The sequence below is a fragment of the Molossus molossus genome, unplaced genomic scaffold (genome assembly GCF_014108415.1).
Source record: "Molossus molossus isolate mMolMol1 unplaced genomic scaffold, mMolMol1.p scaffold_m16_p_13, whole genome shotgun sequence".
Taxonomy (NCBI): Eukaryota; Metazoa; Chordata; class Mammalia; order Chiroptera; family Molossidae; genus Molossus; species Molossus molossus.
The window spans coordinates 71,912,139-71,930,513 of record NW_023425348.1 but is presented as its reverse complement, the minus strand read 5'-3'; the positions used below and the strand labels follow the sequence as shown (position 1 = coordinate 71,930,513).

At 44.3% G+C, this 18,375-nt stretch overlaps 1 protein-coding gene across 5 annotated transcripts in view; it reads right to left on the bottom strand.

Annotated features, from left to right (window-relative positions):
* The window catches only part of TCP11L1 (t-complex 11 like 1), a 44,149-nt gene that overhangs the window by 4,062 nt on the left and 21,712 nt on the right, over window positions 1-18,375 (bottom strand). For 2 of the 5 annotated variants that reach the window (XM_036257749.1, XM_036257751.1), the window contains exons 6-11: window positions 17,975-18,111; window positions 14,559-14,755; window positions 9,509-9,690; window positions 6,271-6,443; window positions 3,255-3,434; window positions 2,549-2,876 (exon numbers count right to left, since the gene is read on the bottom strand). In XM_036257749.1, the coding sequence (XP_036113642.1) occupies window positions 2,836-2,876; window positions 3,255-3,434; window positions 6,271-6,443; window positions 9,509-9,690; window positions 14,559-14,755; window positions 17,975-18,111 (910 nt within the window). In that variant the 3' untranslated portion in view covers window positions 2,549-2,835. Of the gene's footprint in view, window positions 1-2,548; window positions 2,877-2,896; window positions 3,435-6,270; window positions 6,444-8,453; window positions 8,498-9,508; window positions 9,691-14,558; window positions 14,756-17,974; window positions 18,112-18,375 lie in introns of those variants that run through there. The other 3 variants (XM_036257753.1, XM_036257752.1, XM_036257754.1) reach the window with 3 other exon arrangements.

Below are 18,375 nucleotides of genomic sequence, written 5' to 3'. Positions count from 1 at the left end.
TGGGCACCTCCTGCATGCCCCCCTTTGGGGATTTGGGTGTGTGCTCTGACCGGGAATCGAACTGGCGACCTCTTGGTGCATGGGTTGATGCTCAAGCACTGGGCCACACTGACTGAGCTAAACTGTCCTCATTTTTTTAAATTTGGTTATTTTTGCAGCTCTGATTGGGTACTTTTTTCTACTTTTCTTCCAGATCACTGATTTGGTCCCCTGCTTCATCCAATCTACTGATTATTCCTTCCACTGTATTTCTTCATTTCAGATATTGCATTCTTAATTTCTGACTGGTCCTTTCTTATGGTTTCTGTGTAATTTTTCATGCTGCTGAGCTTCCTTATAACTATTACTTTGAACTCTATTTCTGATAAATTGCTTGTCTCCATTTCATTTAGCTCTTTTTCTGGAGATTTCACTTGTGGGGCCTTGTTTGTCTCCCCACTTCGGCCACCTCTTTCATTTGTTTCTGTTTATTAGATAGATCTACTGTTTATTAGATTAGACTATCCATCTTCATGCAGTGGCCTTATGTAGTAGGTGTCCTGTGGGGTCCAGTCTCTTTGATCACCTGAGCTGGGAGCTCTAGGATTGTTCCTTGTGTGGGTTATGTGGGCCCTCCTGTTATAACTGAATCTTGAGTGCTATTGGCCTATTCATGTATGGGGTTGACCCTCAAGCTGGCTGACTGTGAAGCTCAACCCCAACCACAGCATGTGAGCAGCTGTGCAGTTGCTCCACCTGAATCGGAATTTGCCACAGCAGAATTTGGTGCCTGCTGAGATCTCCCTTTGGATATGCTGCTTGTGAAGCTTATTGGATCCTGCTCTGATGTTGTCTGAAGCTGGCTACTGGGTATGTTTGTGCTGGGACTCTTGGGAGGGATTCAGGTGCAGGCCAATGTAAGATACGGCCTGTGACTGGCCCTCAGCAACCTTTTCGGAGCTATAGGCAATCCAGTTTGTGGCTACTTCTACCAGGCTTGGGTATGTGTAGGAAGGATGAAGCTGCGCACCAATGCCAACTTTTACCAGCACCAGGCCTGGAGGCAGGTCAGCAAAAGTACAAAGGTATCCTGAGATCCACCTCCACCTGCCTCAGCTTGCCGGCTGCCTGTTAGGCTCAGAAACTGAAAGACCCTCTGGCTATACTTCTCAGCAGGGCATAAGCTCCACAGGGTGAGGTGAGAGAGAGTCCAAAGGATAGGGCTATTGATTCCTCAGGCTGATGCCATATGGAGGGGAGTGCTTCACTCAAAAAGGATATGGGAGAAGGACTCTGTACAGGCATCCTGGAGGCTGTTCCTCAGCTCCCTCCTCAGAGCCACAAACCACAGACTCTCCTCACATGACTCTAGTGCACTCTGCCTTCTCTCCACTGGAGTCCAGGGCGAGTGGCTGTGAACAAACTTTTGTATGTTGGCCCTTTAAGAGGGTGCCTGTGTCTCTTGCAGACTTCCATTTCTCCCTGGCAGACAGAAAACTAGCTGCTTTTCAGAGCCTCTTACTGGCTCTGGTGCTCTGGGCTGGGGAGCCCAGCTTGGGGCTCAGACCCCATGCTTCTCAGGGGGAACCCCCTGCAGCTGAGATATCTCTACAGCACCTCAGCTGCCAACCATGGGAGTGGGGCCTGTCCTTTCCATATCTCTGCCCTTCCTACAGACTCAAAGTGGCTTCTTCTATAAATCCTTGGTTATAAGACTTTTCCTCAGCTAGTCTTCAGTTGTTTATCTAGGATGATTGTTCTATATTTTAGCTGTAGTTCCAGTTTGGTCCTGGGAAGAGGTGAATGTAGCTTCCACCCACTCTGCTGCTATCTTGGATCTCAGTCCTTATTGCCTTTAATAAAGAAATTCCTTGCATTATTTCACCCCTTGCTGTACTGGCAGTTGGAGACCAGTCCAATAACTTCACGGCTTGTCTTCTAACACAATGTTTCTGTCTGGAATACACATGCACACATTTTATTTTTTTAATAGAGCATGTCATCTATGAGACCCAAACACCTCTTTCAGTGACAAGAAATTCTGGTCATTGAAGTTCCTCAAAAAATACTGCTTAATACCCAGAAATTTTTCTATGACTTCCTGATCAAAGAAATAATGAGTTTATACTATTTTACCTGAAAACACTTAAATCTAATTCTGGAATTCTAATCAAATCTATACATCTATGTATTGTATCACAGTGAATTTTTCAGAAAAAACTCCAAACATCATTTATCTCCTTTTATATTACATATATATATATATATATATATATATGCGTGTGTATACACACACACACATATTTCCTCCTTAACTTTGGGGGGGGGGTTAATTCTCACCTGAGGATCTTTTTCCATTGATTTTCTTAGAGAGAGTATAAAGGAGGGAGGAAGAGAAGGAGAGAGAAACATCGATGTGAGAGAGACTCATTTATTGGCTATCTCCCTCACGACCCTGACCAAGGCAGGGGATTAAACCTGCAACCCAGGTACATGCCCTTGACTGAATTGAACCTGAGACCCTTCAATCCATGGGCCAATGCTCTAACCACTGACCCAAACCGTCCAGGGCTCTCATCTTTCAAAGCTTAGAAGTCAAAGAACTTATTCTCTATACGCCCCATAAATCATAACTGCAATCATCCAAGCTCAGGAGTAATTTTGTATAAAACAATAAGCTTTTTAAAATCAAGTAACTCTCCTCTAGAACAAAAGGGCTCTGGGGCTCTGGCTGAGTCAGGGGAAAAGCAATAAATAGGGGCAGTTGTTGGGAGGCAGTAAGACTATATATAGCCCTTCTAACACAAAATACCTGGAGGGTGGAGGGGTGCAAGGCTGTGCCAGAGGGGCAAGAGTCTAAACAAGGTCATGGCTAATTCTCTTCCACTCTTGGGTGTCTGAAAGAAAAATTACCCAGATAACAGAAGGACAGGCAGCTACAGTCATGATAGACTAGAGATGGAAATACACATCAGTCAACCATTCAAAAGCTGAATGCTACAAATGAAACTCAAGATAACAAAAGCTTCTTTGATTTGTAAACTTGCACTCATAAATACAAACTCTCAAAATGAAATTCAGTGAATTTTCAACAAGTCTTTTCAACAGTGATACACAATAAATATTCTTCCCTTAGAATCAATCCTACTAAATAGAAACATACTAAAGAACCATTTTCCAAAGCAACATTATAGTTGAGAACAGGTATTCTGAGTGGAGTAGATAATACTGCTGGTGTAGGGTGCACATGTGTTAGGATCTAACAAGGATCTTACTGAGGATTGCATCATAGTAGGGACTGAAGACCATCTTGTTATAGTTGACCAGGCGAACAAATTTAATAGCAACTTCTTCCAGCTCTTTGTGGACTGGACCCAATCCCCCAGGTACTGTGGGCAATGGCTTCTGATGACCTGAGGCAAGGTAGGTTTCTAAGAAGGTAAGGATTCGGGAATCTGTAATAGAAAAGAAAGCAGGTGGTTGTTTCTTGTTCAGGGTGACAAACTTCTGATTATGCTTCAGTTTTTTGCTTACTCATCACCTTTTCAGGAAAGTCTTTCCTGACCACTCCCTAGATCAGGTACCCATAGCACTTTGCACTTCTGAATAGTCATTGCCTTTGTAATGTTTCCTCTCCCCCTCTAGATGGTTAGTTTCATGAAGGTAGGAACCATGACTATTGTATTCATCATTTTCTCCCCAGCAACCAGCACAGTGCCTGGCATGAAACTTGGCCCCTGTAAAAGCTCAAAATACATTTGGAAATCAAGAACAAATGTATGAATAAAGGGAGACCAGAGTTTTAACAGGTTCTGCTCTTAGAAGAGCAAGACACACTGTGACCAACATCAGCCATTGTTGAAGATCACATAAAAAATGGGATGAGCCCTGGCAAGTTTGGCTCAGTAGTTAGAATGTTGACCCGCAGACTGAAGAGGGCATGTACCTTGGTTGTGAATTTGATCCCCGGACCCGTTCGGGGTCATTTGGGAGGCAGCCAATCGATGTTCTCTCTCTTTCTCCCTCCCTCCCACTCTATCTAAAAGTCAATGGAAAAATCTCCTTGGATGAGGATTTAAAAAAATAGGATGAAAAATAAAACAGGAATTACAAGTTCAAAAAAGAAAAGAGAAAAAAGAAGATTCCAGCCCAGCTGGTGTGGCTCACTGGTTGAACGTCGACCCATGCTCCAAGAGGTCACCAGTTTGATTCCCAGTCATGGCACATGTCCAGGTTGTGGACCCGATCCCCAGGTGGTGGCCAATCAATGTTCTCTTTGATCGATGTTTCTCTCTCTCTCTCTCTTTCCCTCTCCCTTCCTTTCTTTCTAAAAACAATAAAGAAAAAAATATTTTTAAAAAAAGATGATTCCAGCATCACTGGCTTATCATCTGTCTTTCCCCACTAACCCCATATAAAGAAGCATGAACTTCCTACTTTTTTTTTTTTTAATCCTCACCTGAGGACATTTTTCGATATTTTGTCCAGATAGAGTGGGAGGGAGAGAGGGAGAGAGAGAGAAACATCGAAGTGAAAGGGACACATTGAGTGGTCACCACCCGCACGACCAACCAGGGCTGGGGACAAACTGCAACTGAGGTACGTGCCCTTAGCAGGAACTGAACCTGGGTCTCTCTGGACCACAGGCCAATGCTCTAACCACTGAGCCAAACCAGCCAGGGCTGAACTTCCTACTTTAATGCCTACAATGGAAGGCCGCGGAGTTGGGGGCATTTATAAAGTTGTCCTACTGTGAGGAATAATTTAGGTTGATGTTTTAGCCCATTCCCTTCTACAATATTTCTGCACTCTCCTGTGTATCCTCATCAGCCAAAAACTGTGTACACAAGCCACATTTCTTTTTTTTTATCCTCACCTGAGGACATTTTTGCATTTATCTTCAGACAGAGTAGGAAGGAGAGAGGGAGGAAGAGAGAGAGAACATCAGTGTGAGAGGGACACACTGACTAGTTGTCACCCACACAACCCCATGGGGCCGGGTACAAACTGCAACCGAGGTACACGCCCCTAGCAGAAACCGAACCCGGGACTCTCTGGTCGGCGGGTTGACGCTCTAACCCCTGAGCCAAACGGGCCAGGGCCACAAGCCCCATTTCTTATGGATTTTCTGACAACAGCAATAGGGACAGCTTTATTGACTGGGCTTTCTCACACTACCTGCCCACGCCCTGCCCCGAGGAACTCTTCTCAGGTACAAATGACTTAAACCCTTCAGAATCCTGTAACACTGACAGAAAATGCGAACTGGATCACCCTAGTTCCAATGTTAGTTTGATTTTCTAAGGTTTTCTAAGGTTCCCAGAGCTCGAAGCCTCACCCAGAAATGGAGATCCTCATGTCATTCCTACCTGAGGGGCAGTTTTTATCTCCACGTCTATAACTGGCTGTTTACTAAACAGCCAGGATGGCAGGACAAGGAGCAGCTCTATTTACAGGCACTTTCCTGAATCTCTGTCAAGGTCAATAATATTAATTTTGATGATCTGACGACCCAGCAATATCTTCAAGAGGATGCTCCAGAGTGATGCACAGGAAAAATTGTGACCGATGCAGGGCTGGTATAAAATAATTTTTTAAAACCACTGACCGCCCTGGCCAGTTTGGCTCAGCGGTTAGAGCGTCAGCCTGCGGTCCGGAGAGACCCTGGTTCGGTTCCCGCTAAGGGCACGTACTTCGGTTGCAGTTTGTCCCCGGCCCAGGTTGGTCGTGCGGATGGCAGCCACTCGATGTGTCCCTTTCACATCGATGTTTCTCACTCTCTCTCCCTTCCTCTCTCTCCCTCCCATTCTATCTGTACAAAAAATGGAAAAATATCCTCGGGTGAGGATAAAAAAAATAAAAAAAAAATAAAACCACTGACCCACATAACCCTTTTTGCATAAAATATGGAAAAAAAGTTTAAAATATTCTTTTACTAAGAATAATTTTTAAAAAGTTATAGTATTAGAAGTAGGCCTACCTTCCAGCCTTCTACTTCAACCTAAAATCTAATAACCACAAATCATTCAGCTTTTTTTTTTTTGGTGGTACATGCCCCTAGAGGGAACTGAACCTGGGACTCTCTGGTCTGCAGGCCAACGCTCAACCACTGAGCCAAACTGGCCAGGGCAGTCATTCCGCTTTCGCTGGAGCAGGCTTTTCAATCAAGGCCTGTAATTTCAAAGTCAGGGCCTTCAGAATGAAGATGGCTGCCTGGTCACTTGCCCAAACCTTTGAGTCACCCTAAGCGTACTGTGGTGATCCCTGCTTTCTGCCTTCCCCCAAACATACCCATGATCCTGCGGATGGGGTCATCAGGACTGGCCACGGCCTGGATCTGGCCCTTCAGCGCGGTCTCCTTGTCCGTGGTAAAGGGGCTGAACCCACACAGGGAAAGGCAGCTGCTCACCTCCAGGCAGACTTTCTCCCCAATGGCAGTCAGGGCATCCTTCAGATGGAAGGAGCTTGAACAGAAAAGGGAAAGGAGAAGCCAAGGAAGAGAGAACCTATAAACAAAGTACACATCTGCACATGTCCTTACAAGTCACGATAACCAATTCATGGACTGATGTGTTCAAAGGGAACATTTTTTACTCCATTCCCTGTGGGGTTAGGGTGTTGGAAGATGGACAATTTGTAACCTTGTGTTAATGCATTCTCACTAGCTGGCCAGCCCAGGTGCACTGAGTGTTTCATTTGCATGTGAATAAGATAAGGTTTACATGGGTGGACTAATGGGTCCTAGGACTCAAGAACGTCTGTGTTTGTCATTTTTTAGTGTCCAGGTCTCTTTCTGCCATAAAAAGCAAGAGACAAAGCTAGGCTGTATGGTTTGCAGAGACACCATCTCAAGGAAATATTTTACATAAATCCACTTGTAACCTGGGGGAACCAATCTGCAAATAAATGGGACTGCATCCAAAGATCTGGAGCATTTGCTCCCTTGCAACGCTCCCCCCCACTTCAAGCAACGTGTGCTTGTAGTTTCATTGCATTGCGCCAATCCCAGCAGGCCGAGAGACAGCAATTCCCTGCCCCTAACCTCTCAGGCTGTATACACCTGACTCAGGGACTGTCTCTGTCCTGTCTCTGTTCCCTCCCCTCAACCCCAGAAAGAACAGTGGGAAGGGAGGAACTCAGATTACATCAGGATCAACAACCCAAAACCCAACTTCTTGCTAGCATCTGTGTGGTGAAAAGCCTGGAACTGACTTAAGAATATCTTGACTATCTCTGGAACAATACACAAGAAACCAAAAATCTGGTAGCTGTGGGAAAGAAATGGGAGAAACTTTACCCTTTTTCCCTTTTGATTTTCAAAATACGTGAGTATATTAACTACTTTAAAAGAATAATGAAATTGAAATCTCAAAGTTAAGAAAATTAACATTGCCCTGGCTGATGTGGCTCAGTTGGTTGAGCATTGTCCCAGGCACCAAGAAGTCGCTGGTTTAATTCCCAGTCAGGGCACATATAGGTTGTGGGTTCAGTAGGCAACTGAATGATGTTTCTCTCTCACATCGATGTTTCTCCCCTTCTCTAAGATAAATAAAAATGTATTTAAGAAAAAAAGAAAAGAAGCCCTGACCAGTTTGGCTCAGCGGTTAGAGCATCGGCCTGCAGTCCAGAGAGACCCAGGTTCGGTTCCCGCTAAGGGCACGTACCTCGGTTGCAGTTTGTACCCCGCCCTGCTTGGTTGTGCGGGTGGCAGCCACTCGATGTGTCCCTTTCACGTTGATGTTTCTCTCCCTCTCTCTCTTTCTCTCTCTCCCTCCCACTCTATCTGAAGAAAAAAATGGAAAAATGTCCTCGGGTGAGGATAAAAAAAAGAAAAGAAAATTATGATCTGGATTTTCTGGGGTCCCCAGGCTCTCCTTGAGTGTCTATTGGGAGCCCTCCTGCTGGTGGGTACTCAGTGAGAAAGCAATTAATTGCCTTTGTTCTGGGTCTAGATTCTTTGAACAGCAGAATCAGTGGGAGCAAATGAGCAAGCCCTGGGACGCGCTGCTGGCACCAGCTCTGACTGCCAGGGTGAACAAGGCAGTGCAGGGCTGGACTCCTGAGGAAGCGTTGAACAGGGCCCCTCTCATCAGTAACTGTGACAGAGCAGTTCTACTGGAGGTAGACCTAGGTGACAGCTCAGGCTAGGCCTCAGCTCAGCAAACACCCGCCTGGCCTAAGTCAAGACTATTGAACCTCTAGTAACAATATGTGAACACGCCCTTCACCGCACCAAACGCATGCTTCCTGCAAACTCAGCAGTAAAATTCCTCCATTTTGTAAGGATGGGACTGTTTGGGGACATCCCCCTTAAAGAATCCTCTAACCCTGGCTGGTTTTGCTCAGTGGTTAGAGCGTCAGTCCGCGGACCAATAGATTTGGGCTCGATTCAAGTCAAGGGCGTGTACCTCGGTTGCAGTTCGTCCCCGGCCCTGGTTGGGTCATGCAGGAAGCAGCCGGTCGATGTGGCTCTATCACATCAATGTTTCTGTCTGTCTCTCCTTCCCTCCCACTCTATCTGATAATAAATAGAAGAATACTCTCGGGTAAGGAATAAAAAAGAAGAATCCTCTAAATTGGACCTTGTCAGGCCTTGTTTACTTAGAATCATTCAAAAATATTCAATATGCTGTAAACTACATAAATCACCTATTCTGATTTCACTGCAAGAGCAGTTACAGCAGCTGCCCTCAAAAATACGAATAAGTGCTGGCTGAAAAATACTTCATTTATACTCAGCACAAAATGTCTACGAGGAATAAGCAAAGGGCAGAAAACTTTAATTGCAACATGCAACTCTGAGGAATATGACTAGTTTCTTATATGGACTTTCCCTAGGGCTTACTGTCCAAACTGTTAGTTGGTTGTGAAAGCAATTCAGTGGGTAGCAAACAGTAGTTTTTAATGGAATATACCAGGGTATATTAAGCATAGTTAGGGTAAGTTTCACTTTGTGGAATTTTTATTTCAGCTACTTACGTGTCTAAGTGTGTACTAAGTCAAAATAGAAAATGAATTTCTTACTATGAGTTCTGGTCAAAAACATTTGAGCCCTGGCCGGTTTGGCTCAGCGGTTAGAGTGTCGGCCTGCGGTCCAGAGAGACCCGGGTTTAGTTCCCGCTAAGGGCATGTACCTCGGTTGCAGTTTGTCCCTGGCCCTGGTTGGGTCGTGCGGGTGGCAGCCACTCGATATGTCCCTTTCACTTTGATGTTTCTCTCTCTTCCTCTCTTCTCTCCCTCCCACTTTATCTGAACAAAAAAATGGAAAAATGTCCTCAGGTGAGGGAAAAAAAGAAAATATTTGAAAGTCACTATCCTAGAGCCTTGCGAACCCTAGAGTTGATTCTAATTTTGACCGTATGCCTGAATAAATTCTGCTGGGTAAAGAAAGTTGGAGAGCAAGGCTTCCTCTCAGTTCCTAAAGAGTGGCCCCAGATTCTGCCTTCCACTCAGAGACCCCAGTGCCAGTCTCCTCTCTGCCCATGCGATGCCTCCCTTCCATCCATTGAAGGTCCTCCAAGCCACTTACGGCAGATGCATATCTGTTAGCAGGATCTTCACCATCATCTTGAGTTTCTCAGCAAAGCTGGCCTGGCTGGAAATTCCTGAGGCTGCCATGCTGTATGTGACCAGCAGTACGGCTCCCAGGACGGTCAGTTGCTCCAACTGGAGCTGGAGCTCTTGGAAGCGAGGTTGATCCATCAAAACTGTCTGTAATGAAAACATTAGAAACCATCCTTGAGTTAGTATAGATTCGGGCCGGCCAGCAGAGGGCGGTGGGACCACGGCCTCCCACATCCCTCTAAAGTCTCCCTCAGATTTTTTAGTCATTTCAGAGCCATAAAGGTATCGTGTGTAAATTCTCCTTCCATCTCAGAGCACCTTCTTTAAAAAGGCTGCAGTAGAGCACACAGTAAGAACACGAGACAGACTAGGTGTGATCCAGACTCTTGTCATTTAATAGCAGCATAAACTCACGCAAGTTTTTCAACTCAGCCCTACACAGAACAAGGATTGCTACCTCACAGAGCTGTTTTAAAGACAAAGAGACCATGCATATAAAGTGGCTGGCAGAGGCAATACTCAAAAAATAAAAGTTATATCATTAGATGGGAAAGGGTAATGAGATACAGATTGAGGGTAACCAACTCACCCCAATTTGTCCAGGACTGTCACAGTTTTAAAACTGAAATTCCTAACTGAACCACCACCACCCCATTGTAAGAGTGAAATGCTCCCTCCCTCTGACTCCCTGTGTTCCTGGCAGTGTTGTTCCCATGGCCTTCAGGCTAGTAGCTCCTGCTTTGTCTTGCATACAGACATGCTAATCATTAGGAATTCTACTTGTGGCCTGAGTTTTACAAAATCAGCCCCTCCCACATTCCATTCCCTTGATTCTGTACTTTCTGAAGATGGATTTGAGAGTTAGACCTCATATTTTCTTTTTGCATTTATCTTCAGATAGAGTGCCAGGGAGAGAGAGAGAGAGAGAGAGAGAGAGAGAGAGAGAGAGAGAGAGAAACATCGACATGAGAGAGACACATTGAGTGGCTGCCACCCACACGACCCCAACCTGGGCCAGGGACAAACTGCAACCGAGGTACATGCCCTTAGTGGAAACCGAACCCAGGACTCTCTGGTACACAGGCCAGTGCTCCAACCGGTGAACCAAACAGTCAGGGCTAGATCTCCTATTTTCTTAGCTGGTGCCTTCTTGATCAATAAACCTTCCCTTACTCTGGACTCCAATGTTTTCATTAGGCACAAGGACTTTGGACGGGTAACGCCCTCCCCCCAACACACATACAACACACCACACACACACACACACACCCCAATCCTGGGCAAACCACACAGCTAGTCACCCAATCCAGCACCAGAATGAAGAGGGGAGAAAGTCCTTGAGGGCAGAGACCACACTGATTCACCCTCAGTACCTAGCAGAAAGGAGGCTCTCAAGAATTAGTAAGTGAGCCCAGCCAGTGTGGCTCAGTTGGTTGAGTGTCATTCCCATGCACCTAGAGGTCACTGGTTTGACTCCCCGTCAGGGCACATGCCTGGGTTTTGGCCTTGACCCCCAGTAGGGGGCGTATAAGAGGCAGCCAACTGATGTTTCTATCTCTCCCTTCCCCTCTCTCTAAAATCAATAAAAACATATTTAAAAAAAACAATTGTTAAGTGAATAAAGAAAGAGAAAAATAAACAGTAAATTTAAAAAGTGGGAATTATAGATAATAACCCAAAGCCTCCTGGAAAGCAGTCAGTGGTGCATTTCCATGACTGTACCCTGGGTCCTACCAGGGCAAAGTCCCCTGTGTGGAATGAGGAAAGGAGCAGTAGAAAGACCGAGGAGATATGACTTCTGACCTGAGTTTTTACAGGTTAATCAAATAAACTTTAAGGACTGGTCTTGCTATAAGAAACTGACATACCAAATCAAGACAGTAACAATTTGGGGTCTTAGTCCAGAATTCTTCTCAAGAAATAAAAACTATCCTTGAAGATTGACACTCCACTGTTAAACACAGATGCTTCAACCGACTTCCCATCCACCTCTTTCATGAATTCATTTTGCTAAACAGCAGCATCCTTGCTTTAATGCCTCCCAGTAGTATGTAGTCCATGAATTCAGGATGCAAAAGATTTCCAAGGACCAATTCTGAGAATAGATATCTGTCCCCAGTGAAAACACCTTTCTCCTCACAGCTATTTTTGAGACTGAGAACTGTGCTCCAGGAGAGAACATGCCACTATTCAGAAAGAAACTGCTCCCTACTCCCTTCCTCCTAATTCAACACCTTCCTCTGGCACAAAACAAGGAACTCAGAGGCAAGCGGTGAAACCTTAGGCTTAAAATGTCATGAAAACAACAATAAGGAACTCAGAGATAAAGATATTTAGAGAAGTAGCAGCATCTGGGCTAGAGATCAGAAGCCTGAATGCCCTCCAAAAAGAGGGGGCAGTCTACACACCAAACCAGCTATTTGCAGACAAAATAGGGAAATCCCTTGTTAATCATCTCCTCAAAGGACTACTGCAGTTGGAAGTACTTACTGTGAAAAACATAAAAAAAAAAAAATATTGCTCTGAATAGAAGGAGAAGTTTCTTTAGATAAAAGTGAAAGGCAACATCATTGCTACTGTTTTTAAGCAAGATAAGTAATAGCAGGATAGTAGTTCAGCAGCACAAGCTGATGGGATTGTAAAATGAGCAGCTACTTTGGAAAACAGTTCCTCAAAATTAGTTAATGTTAAGCCCTGGCCGGTTTTGCTCAGTGATTAGAACGAAAGGTTGAGCGTTTGATTCCTGGTCAAGCACACATACCTGGGTTGCGGGTTCAATCCCCAGCCCCAGTCGGGGTTGTGCAGGATACAACCAATTGGTATCTCTCTCACATCAACGTTTCTTTCTCTTTCCCTCCCTCCCTCCTAGGAATCAATGAAAAAATATACTCAGGGGAGGATTAAACAAATAAAACAAAAAATGTTAAAGTTAAGGGTCACTACATGACCCAACAGCTTATCCGAGGTACATACCCAAGAGAACTGAAAACATATGTTCACACAAAAACTTGTACACAAATATTCACATCTGCACAATCAATAATAGCCAAAAAATGGAAACAATCCAAATGTCCATCAACTGATAAATGAATAAACAAAATGTGGTATAGCCAAATAGCCTTGAAAAGAAATGCTGAGGAACACTGAAGACATTATGCTGAGTGAAATAAGCTAAACACAAAAGAACAAATACTGTGTAATTTCACTCATATGAGGTATCTACAGTACTCAAAATCAGACACAAAGTAGAATGTTGGTTGCCAGGGACGGGAGGAAAAAAGAATGAGTTACTGTTTAAAGGGTACAGAACCCTGGATGGGTAGTTCAGTTGATTAGAACATCATCCTGTATGCCAAGGTTGTGGGTTTGATTCCTGGTCAGTGTACAGGGTACATACAAGAGGCAACCAATGTATGCATAAATAAGTGGAACAACAAATCCATGTTTCGCTTTTTTTCTTTCCCCCTTCCTCTCTTTAAAGTTAATGAAATTTTTTAAAAAATTAAATCAATTAAAAAATAATAATAAAATAAAAAATAAAGGGTATAGCCTGGCCGGTGTGGCTCAGTGGTTGAGCATCAACCCATATACCAAGAGGTTGCCAGTTTGATTCCTAGTCAGGGCACATGCCCAGGTTGTGGGCCCAATTTCTAGTGTGGGGCATGCAGGAGGTGGCCAATCGATATTTCTCTCTCATGGATGTTTCTATCTCTCTCCTTCTCCCTTCCTCTCTCTAAAATTAATTAAGAAAAAAATTATTAAAAATAAATAAATTAGCCCTGGCCAGTTTGGCTCAGCGGTTAAAGCGTCAGCCTGCGGTCTGGGGAGACCCGGGTTCGGTTCCCGCTAAGGGCACGTACTTCGGTTGCAGTTTGTCCCCGGCCCTGGTTGGTTGTGCGGGTGGCAGCCACTCGATGTGTCCCTTCACGTCGATGTTTCTCTCTCTCTCTCTCTCTTCCTCTCTCTCCCTCCCACTCTATCCGTACAAAAAAAAAAAAAATGGAAAAATATCCTCGGGTGAGGATAAAAAAAAAATTAATAAAAAAAATAAATAAATAAATTAGCCTTGGCCGGTTTGGTTCAGCAGTTGGAGTGTCAGCCTGTGGACCAGAGAGTCCCAGGTTCGGTTCCTGCTAGGGGCACTTACCAAAAAATTAATTAATTAAATTAATAAACAAATAAAGGGTATAGAGTTTCCAGTTATGAAAATGAAAAAGTTCTGAAGATGGATGGTGGTCATGGCTGCATAACAATGTGAATGTACTTAATGCATCTGAACTCTACACTTAAAAATGATAAATTCTGTAATGTCTATTCTACCACAATAAGAAAAATACAACTGAAAAAAAAGAGGAATGGCATACTGACACATGCTACTGTATGGATGAACATTATCCTTAGTGAAAGAAGACAGACACAAAGGCTGATACTGTATGATTCCATTTATAAGAAATGTCCAGCCCTGGCCGGTTTGGCTCAGCAGTAGAGCATCAGCCCACAGACCAATGGGTCCTGGGTTTGATTCCGGCCAGGGGCACATGTCTCAGTTGCGGTTTGTCCCCAGCCCTGGTCAGGGTTGTGCAGAAGGCAACCAGTTGATATGCCCTCTCACATCGATGTTTCTCTCTTTCTCCCTCTCTCTGTACCTGAAGATAAATAGTAAAAAAAGAAGAAAAGAAATGTCCAGAACAGGCAAATCCAGAGATAGAAAGTAGATCAGTGGTTATCAGGGGCTGGGGCAGGGTGGGGGTGGAGGGTAGTGGTGGGGAGGGCGGGAGGCAGGGGGAGTAGTGACTGCTAATGGATACAGGGTTTCTTTTTGGAGTAATGAAAATGTTCTGAAATGAAATAGTGGTAATAGTCACATGATTGTGAATATACAATAAACTACTGAATTGGACAATTTAAAGGGGGAAATTTTGTCGTATATGAATTACAACATAACAAAACTATCATTTATAAAAGTTCAGCAGCACAGAAATAAAGGAGCAGTTAGACTGTTCTGGAGCACTCACCTCAGGGAAAGGTCTCTGGAGGTGGTCCCATTTCAGAAGCTTCAAGTACGCATAATTCTGGACAGCAACAGGATTTGGCATGGGGCCGTCCCCAGAGCCAGTGGCCCCACCCCCAGCGGGCAGGGCATTTTTATACTTCTGATTCATAAGGTCATCTGCGGCTTCTTCCAACCACTGGGTGACAAAGTCCAGGGAATCTGTGGAAAACAAGGCTGTGAACATTACTTTGACAATCAGGAGGGATGCTTCTCGGAACTACTTTAGGGAAGACCATCCTGGAAGTGGGGTAGAGTACAGAGCACGGACTTCGGAATGTCCTAGAACTCAGTCCAAATCACAGTATTGTAATTACTGGCGGAATGATCTTAGACAAGTCATAAACTGTCTGAACATCAGATTCTTAAGATAAAGAAATGTACATAATGTCATAGTCGACTGTGAGGATTAAACAAGATCATGACCTATAAAGCACCTAGCCAGGCCTTGCTCCCTACAGATGTTCAACAAACCTTTGCTCTCTTCTCTCTCACCCTGGTTTTCCCTTGTAGTTCTTAGTCTTGTATCAGTCTGGTTTACTCTCAGCCTTGTGGGAGGTGAGCTCTGTCACATCTGACATGTACCATGCAGCATTTGGAGCACTGTCAGGGGGACCTCAGTTAGCTTTATTTATTTATTTATTTTTTAATCCTCACCCGAAGACACTTTTGCATTCATCTTCAGATAGAGCGGGAGGGAGAAAGGGAGGAAAAGAGAGAGAGAAACACTGATATAAGAGAGACACACTGACTGGTTGCCACCCACACAACCCCAACTGGGGCCGGGGACAAACTGTAACCGAGGTACGTGCCCTTAGCAGGAACCGAACCCAGGTCTCTCTGGACCGCAGGCCGATGCTCTAACCGCTGAGCCAAACTGGCCAGGGCCTCTGTTAGCTTTAAAAAAAAATTTTTTTTTTTTAATTTATTGATTTTAGAGAGAGAGGAAGGGTGAGAGAGGGAGAGAGGAAGAGGGAAAAGAGGGAGATGGGGAGCGGTGAGAATGGGAGGGGAGAGAGAGAGAAACATCAATTTGTTGTTCCACTTATTTATGCATTGATTGGTTGACTCTTGTATGGGACCTGACTAGGGATCGAACCTGCAACCTTGGCTCATCAGGAGGATGCTCTAACCAACTGAGCTTCCTGGTCAGGGCCCTCAGTTGTGTTTCATCCACCATCACACACTTTCTACTACTCTAAGCTGAGTAATATACCAGGAATTCTGAAGGACAAAAGAAAAAGAAAATGAGGTTTCTGTCCACATTTTCTGAGCAAAAAATTTCCCTGTCAGGTCTCGGAATGTGTTGCAGCTCTGCCAGTGGAATCCACCTTAAAACCAGTGGGCAGCCACGGCCATGGCTGGAGTCCACTCTTCGTTGCTGCAACACTCTGCTTCTGTCAACACAGTGATCACAGGGAGCTTTTGGTTCTGAGCTTCGCTCTACCTTCAGCCTCTGCCAACAGCATTCATCGCAGCCCAGCAACTTTGGGAAACCTTGGCTTTTACGCTGTGAGTACCAAGAACCAGACTCTGAGCAGCTCAGGGACTGTAGTAACGCTTCTGCTCTAGCAGTGTGTTCTTTGCTGGGCCCCAGCTGCTGGTCCTGGCTCTCACACAAAGACTCTCCAGCCTGTCAGACTGCAACGCTGGATGTCTCCTGAAGGACAGTACAATACTGGTTGCGGAAGTGAGCTGTGTGATCAATTCTAGTCAAAGCACCATCTTGAACTTCTCTATCTAGGGCTGAGTGAACAACTGCTCAGGGCTGAATGAACTATTCTGGTCAGGCAACACAATCTATGCTGAAACTATCACTTTCACTCTGTGACCAGCCAAGTTAGAGGTTAAACAGGACTAGTCATAAACTGAATCTGAAGATTGCAATTTACCCAGAACAACAGCTGCTGATGCAGGAATCCAAAAAGCACCCTGGAAATGCAACATAGTTTTGGATTCTAGTCATCTGTTTTCCTGCAGTTGTCTGAGAAGTTCATAAAAATAAGACATTTTCTGGGTCTGAATAAGATAAGAAACAAGCAATTCTGTGAAATTTCTTGATGTACCTCACAAGGAAGAGGAAAGTAAATTCAACTGTCACAAGAAGTTTGTCATGTTTTTAAAATCGAGGCCAAGCAGCCCAGCCGGTGTGGCTCAGTGGTTGAGCATCAACCCACGCACTAAGAGATTGTCAGTTCAATTCCGGTCAGGGCACATGCCCAGGTTGTGGGCCCGATCTCCAGTGGGGAGCATGCAGGAGGCAACCAATTGATGTCCTCTCTCATTGATGTTTCTATCTATCTCTCCCTCTCCCTTCCTCTCTCTATAAAACCAATAAGAAAAATATATACATAAAAAAAAAATCAAGGCCAAGCATACTATTTATCTCAATCTTCATTAAGAACCTATTTAAGATGTCTTCAATCTTACATTTCTTTTTTTTTTTTTTATCCTCACCCGAGGACATTTTTCCATTTTTTGTTCAGGTAGAGTGGGAGGGAGAGAGAGGAACAGATATATAGAGAGAAACATCGATGTGAAAGGAACACATCAAGTGGCTGCCACCCACACAACCGACCAGGGCCGGGGACAAACTGCAACCGAGGTACGCGCCCTTAGCGGGAACCGAACCCGGGTCTCTCAGGACCGCAGGCCGACGCTCTAACTGCTGAATCAAACCGGTCAGGGCATTTCTTTTTTTTTTTAATCCTCACCAGAGGATATTTTTCCACTGATTTGTTTTAGATAGAGTGGGAGAAAGGGAGGGAGAGAGAGAAAGAGAGACAAAGAAAGAAACATCGATGTGAGAGAGACACATCGACTGGATGCCTTCCACACAACCCTGACTGGGGCTGGGGATCAAACCCGAAACCAAGGCACATGCCCTTGACTGGGAATCAAACCTGAGACTCTATGGTCCACAGGCCAATGCACTAACTGCTGAGCCATACCAGCCAGGGTGCTTTTTTTTTTAATCCTCAGTCAAGGATATGTTTTTTAATTTATTTTAGAGAGAGGAAGGTGGGGGAGAGAGAGAGAGAGAGAGATATCAATCAGTTGCCTCCCATACAGCCTGACTATGTGCTCTAACCAGGACTTAAACATACCACCTTTTGGTGCACAGGACGACACTTCAACCAACTGAGTCACACCAGCCAGGGCTCAATTTCTAGTCTAATATCCTATTTATATTTCTCTTGCTTGTCAATTCAATTTTATTTTCAAGTACTAATGTCTTTTGCTTTTCTGTCTTCAAATGAGACTATTCTCCAAACTAAACTTTAGTTTTGTTTTGAAAACAATAGTGTTATGCAACAAGCTACAGCAACTAAAATGAAAAAACACAGACAACAGAAGAATATCCCAAAACATTAAACATACTTGGCTGCTTTTCCAAAAGCTCTTGAAACTTCTTCCTTTCGTATTCAACTGACTGCTGCATGAGATGCGGCCTAATGCTACTGACAGCAAAGTTCGCCATGTCCACTTTCATTAAGTCCAACACAGAAAAAATTGCCCTAAAAGAAAAGAGACAAGAGGATTTAGAAATGGACACTTATAAACATTTTAACAAAAAAGAGGTGATCTAAGACAGCGTTTTCATCTCAGAAAGAGTGGCAAGAAAAGTTAGAAAAATCATGAGAAAGTAGATTAAGGAAAACAAATTTAGAAAATACAAAAGCTTAAATACTAGTTTGAAAAGACTGCAAATTTTTAAGCTGCTTTCTGTCTCCACCCCTCCACCCCTTCCCCCAAGCAAACACAGCTCCCCCCCACTGCCT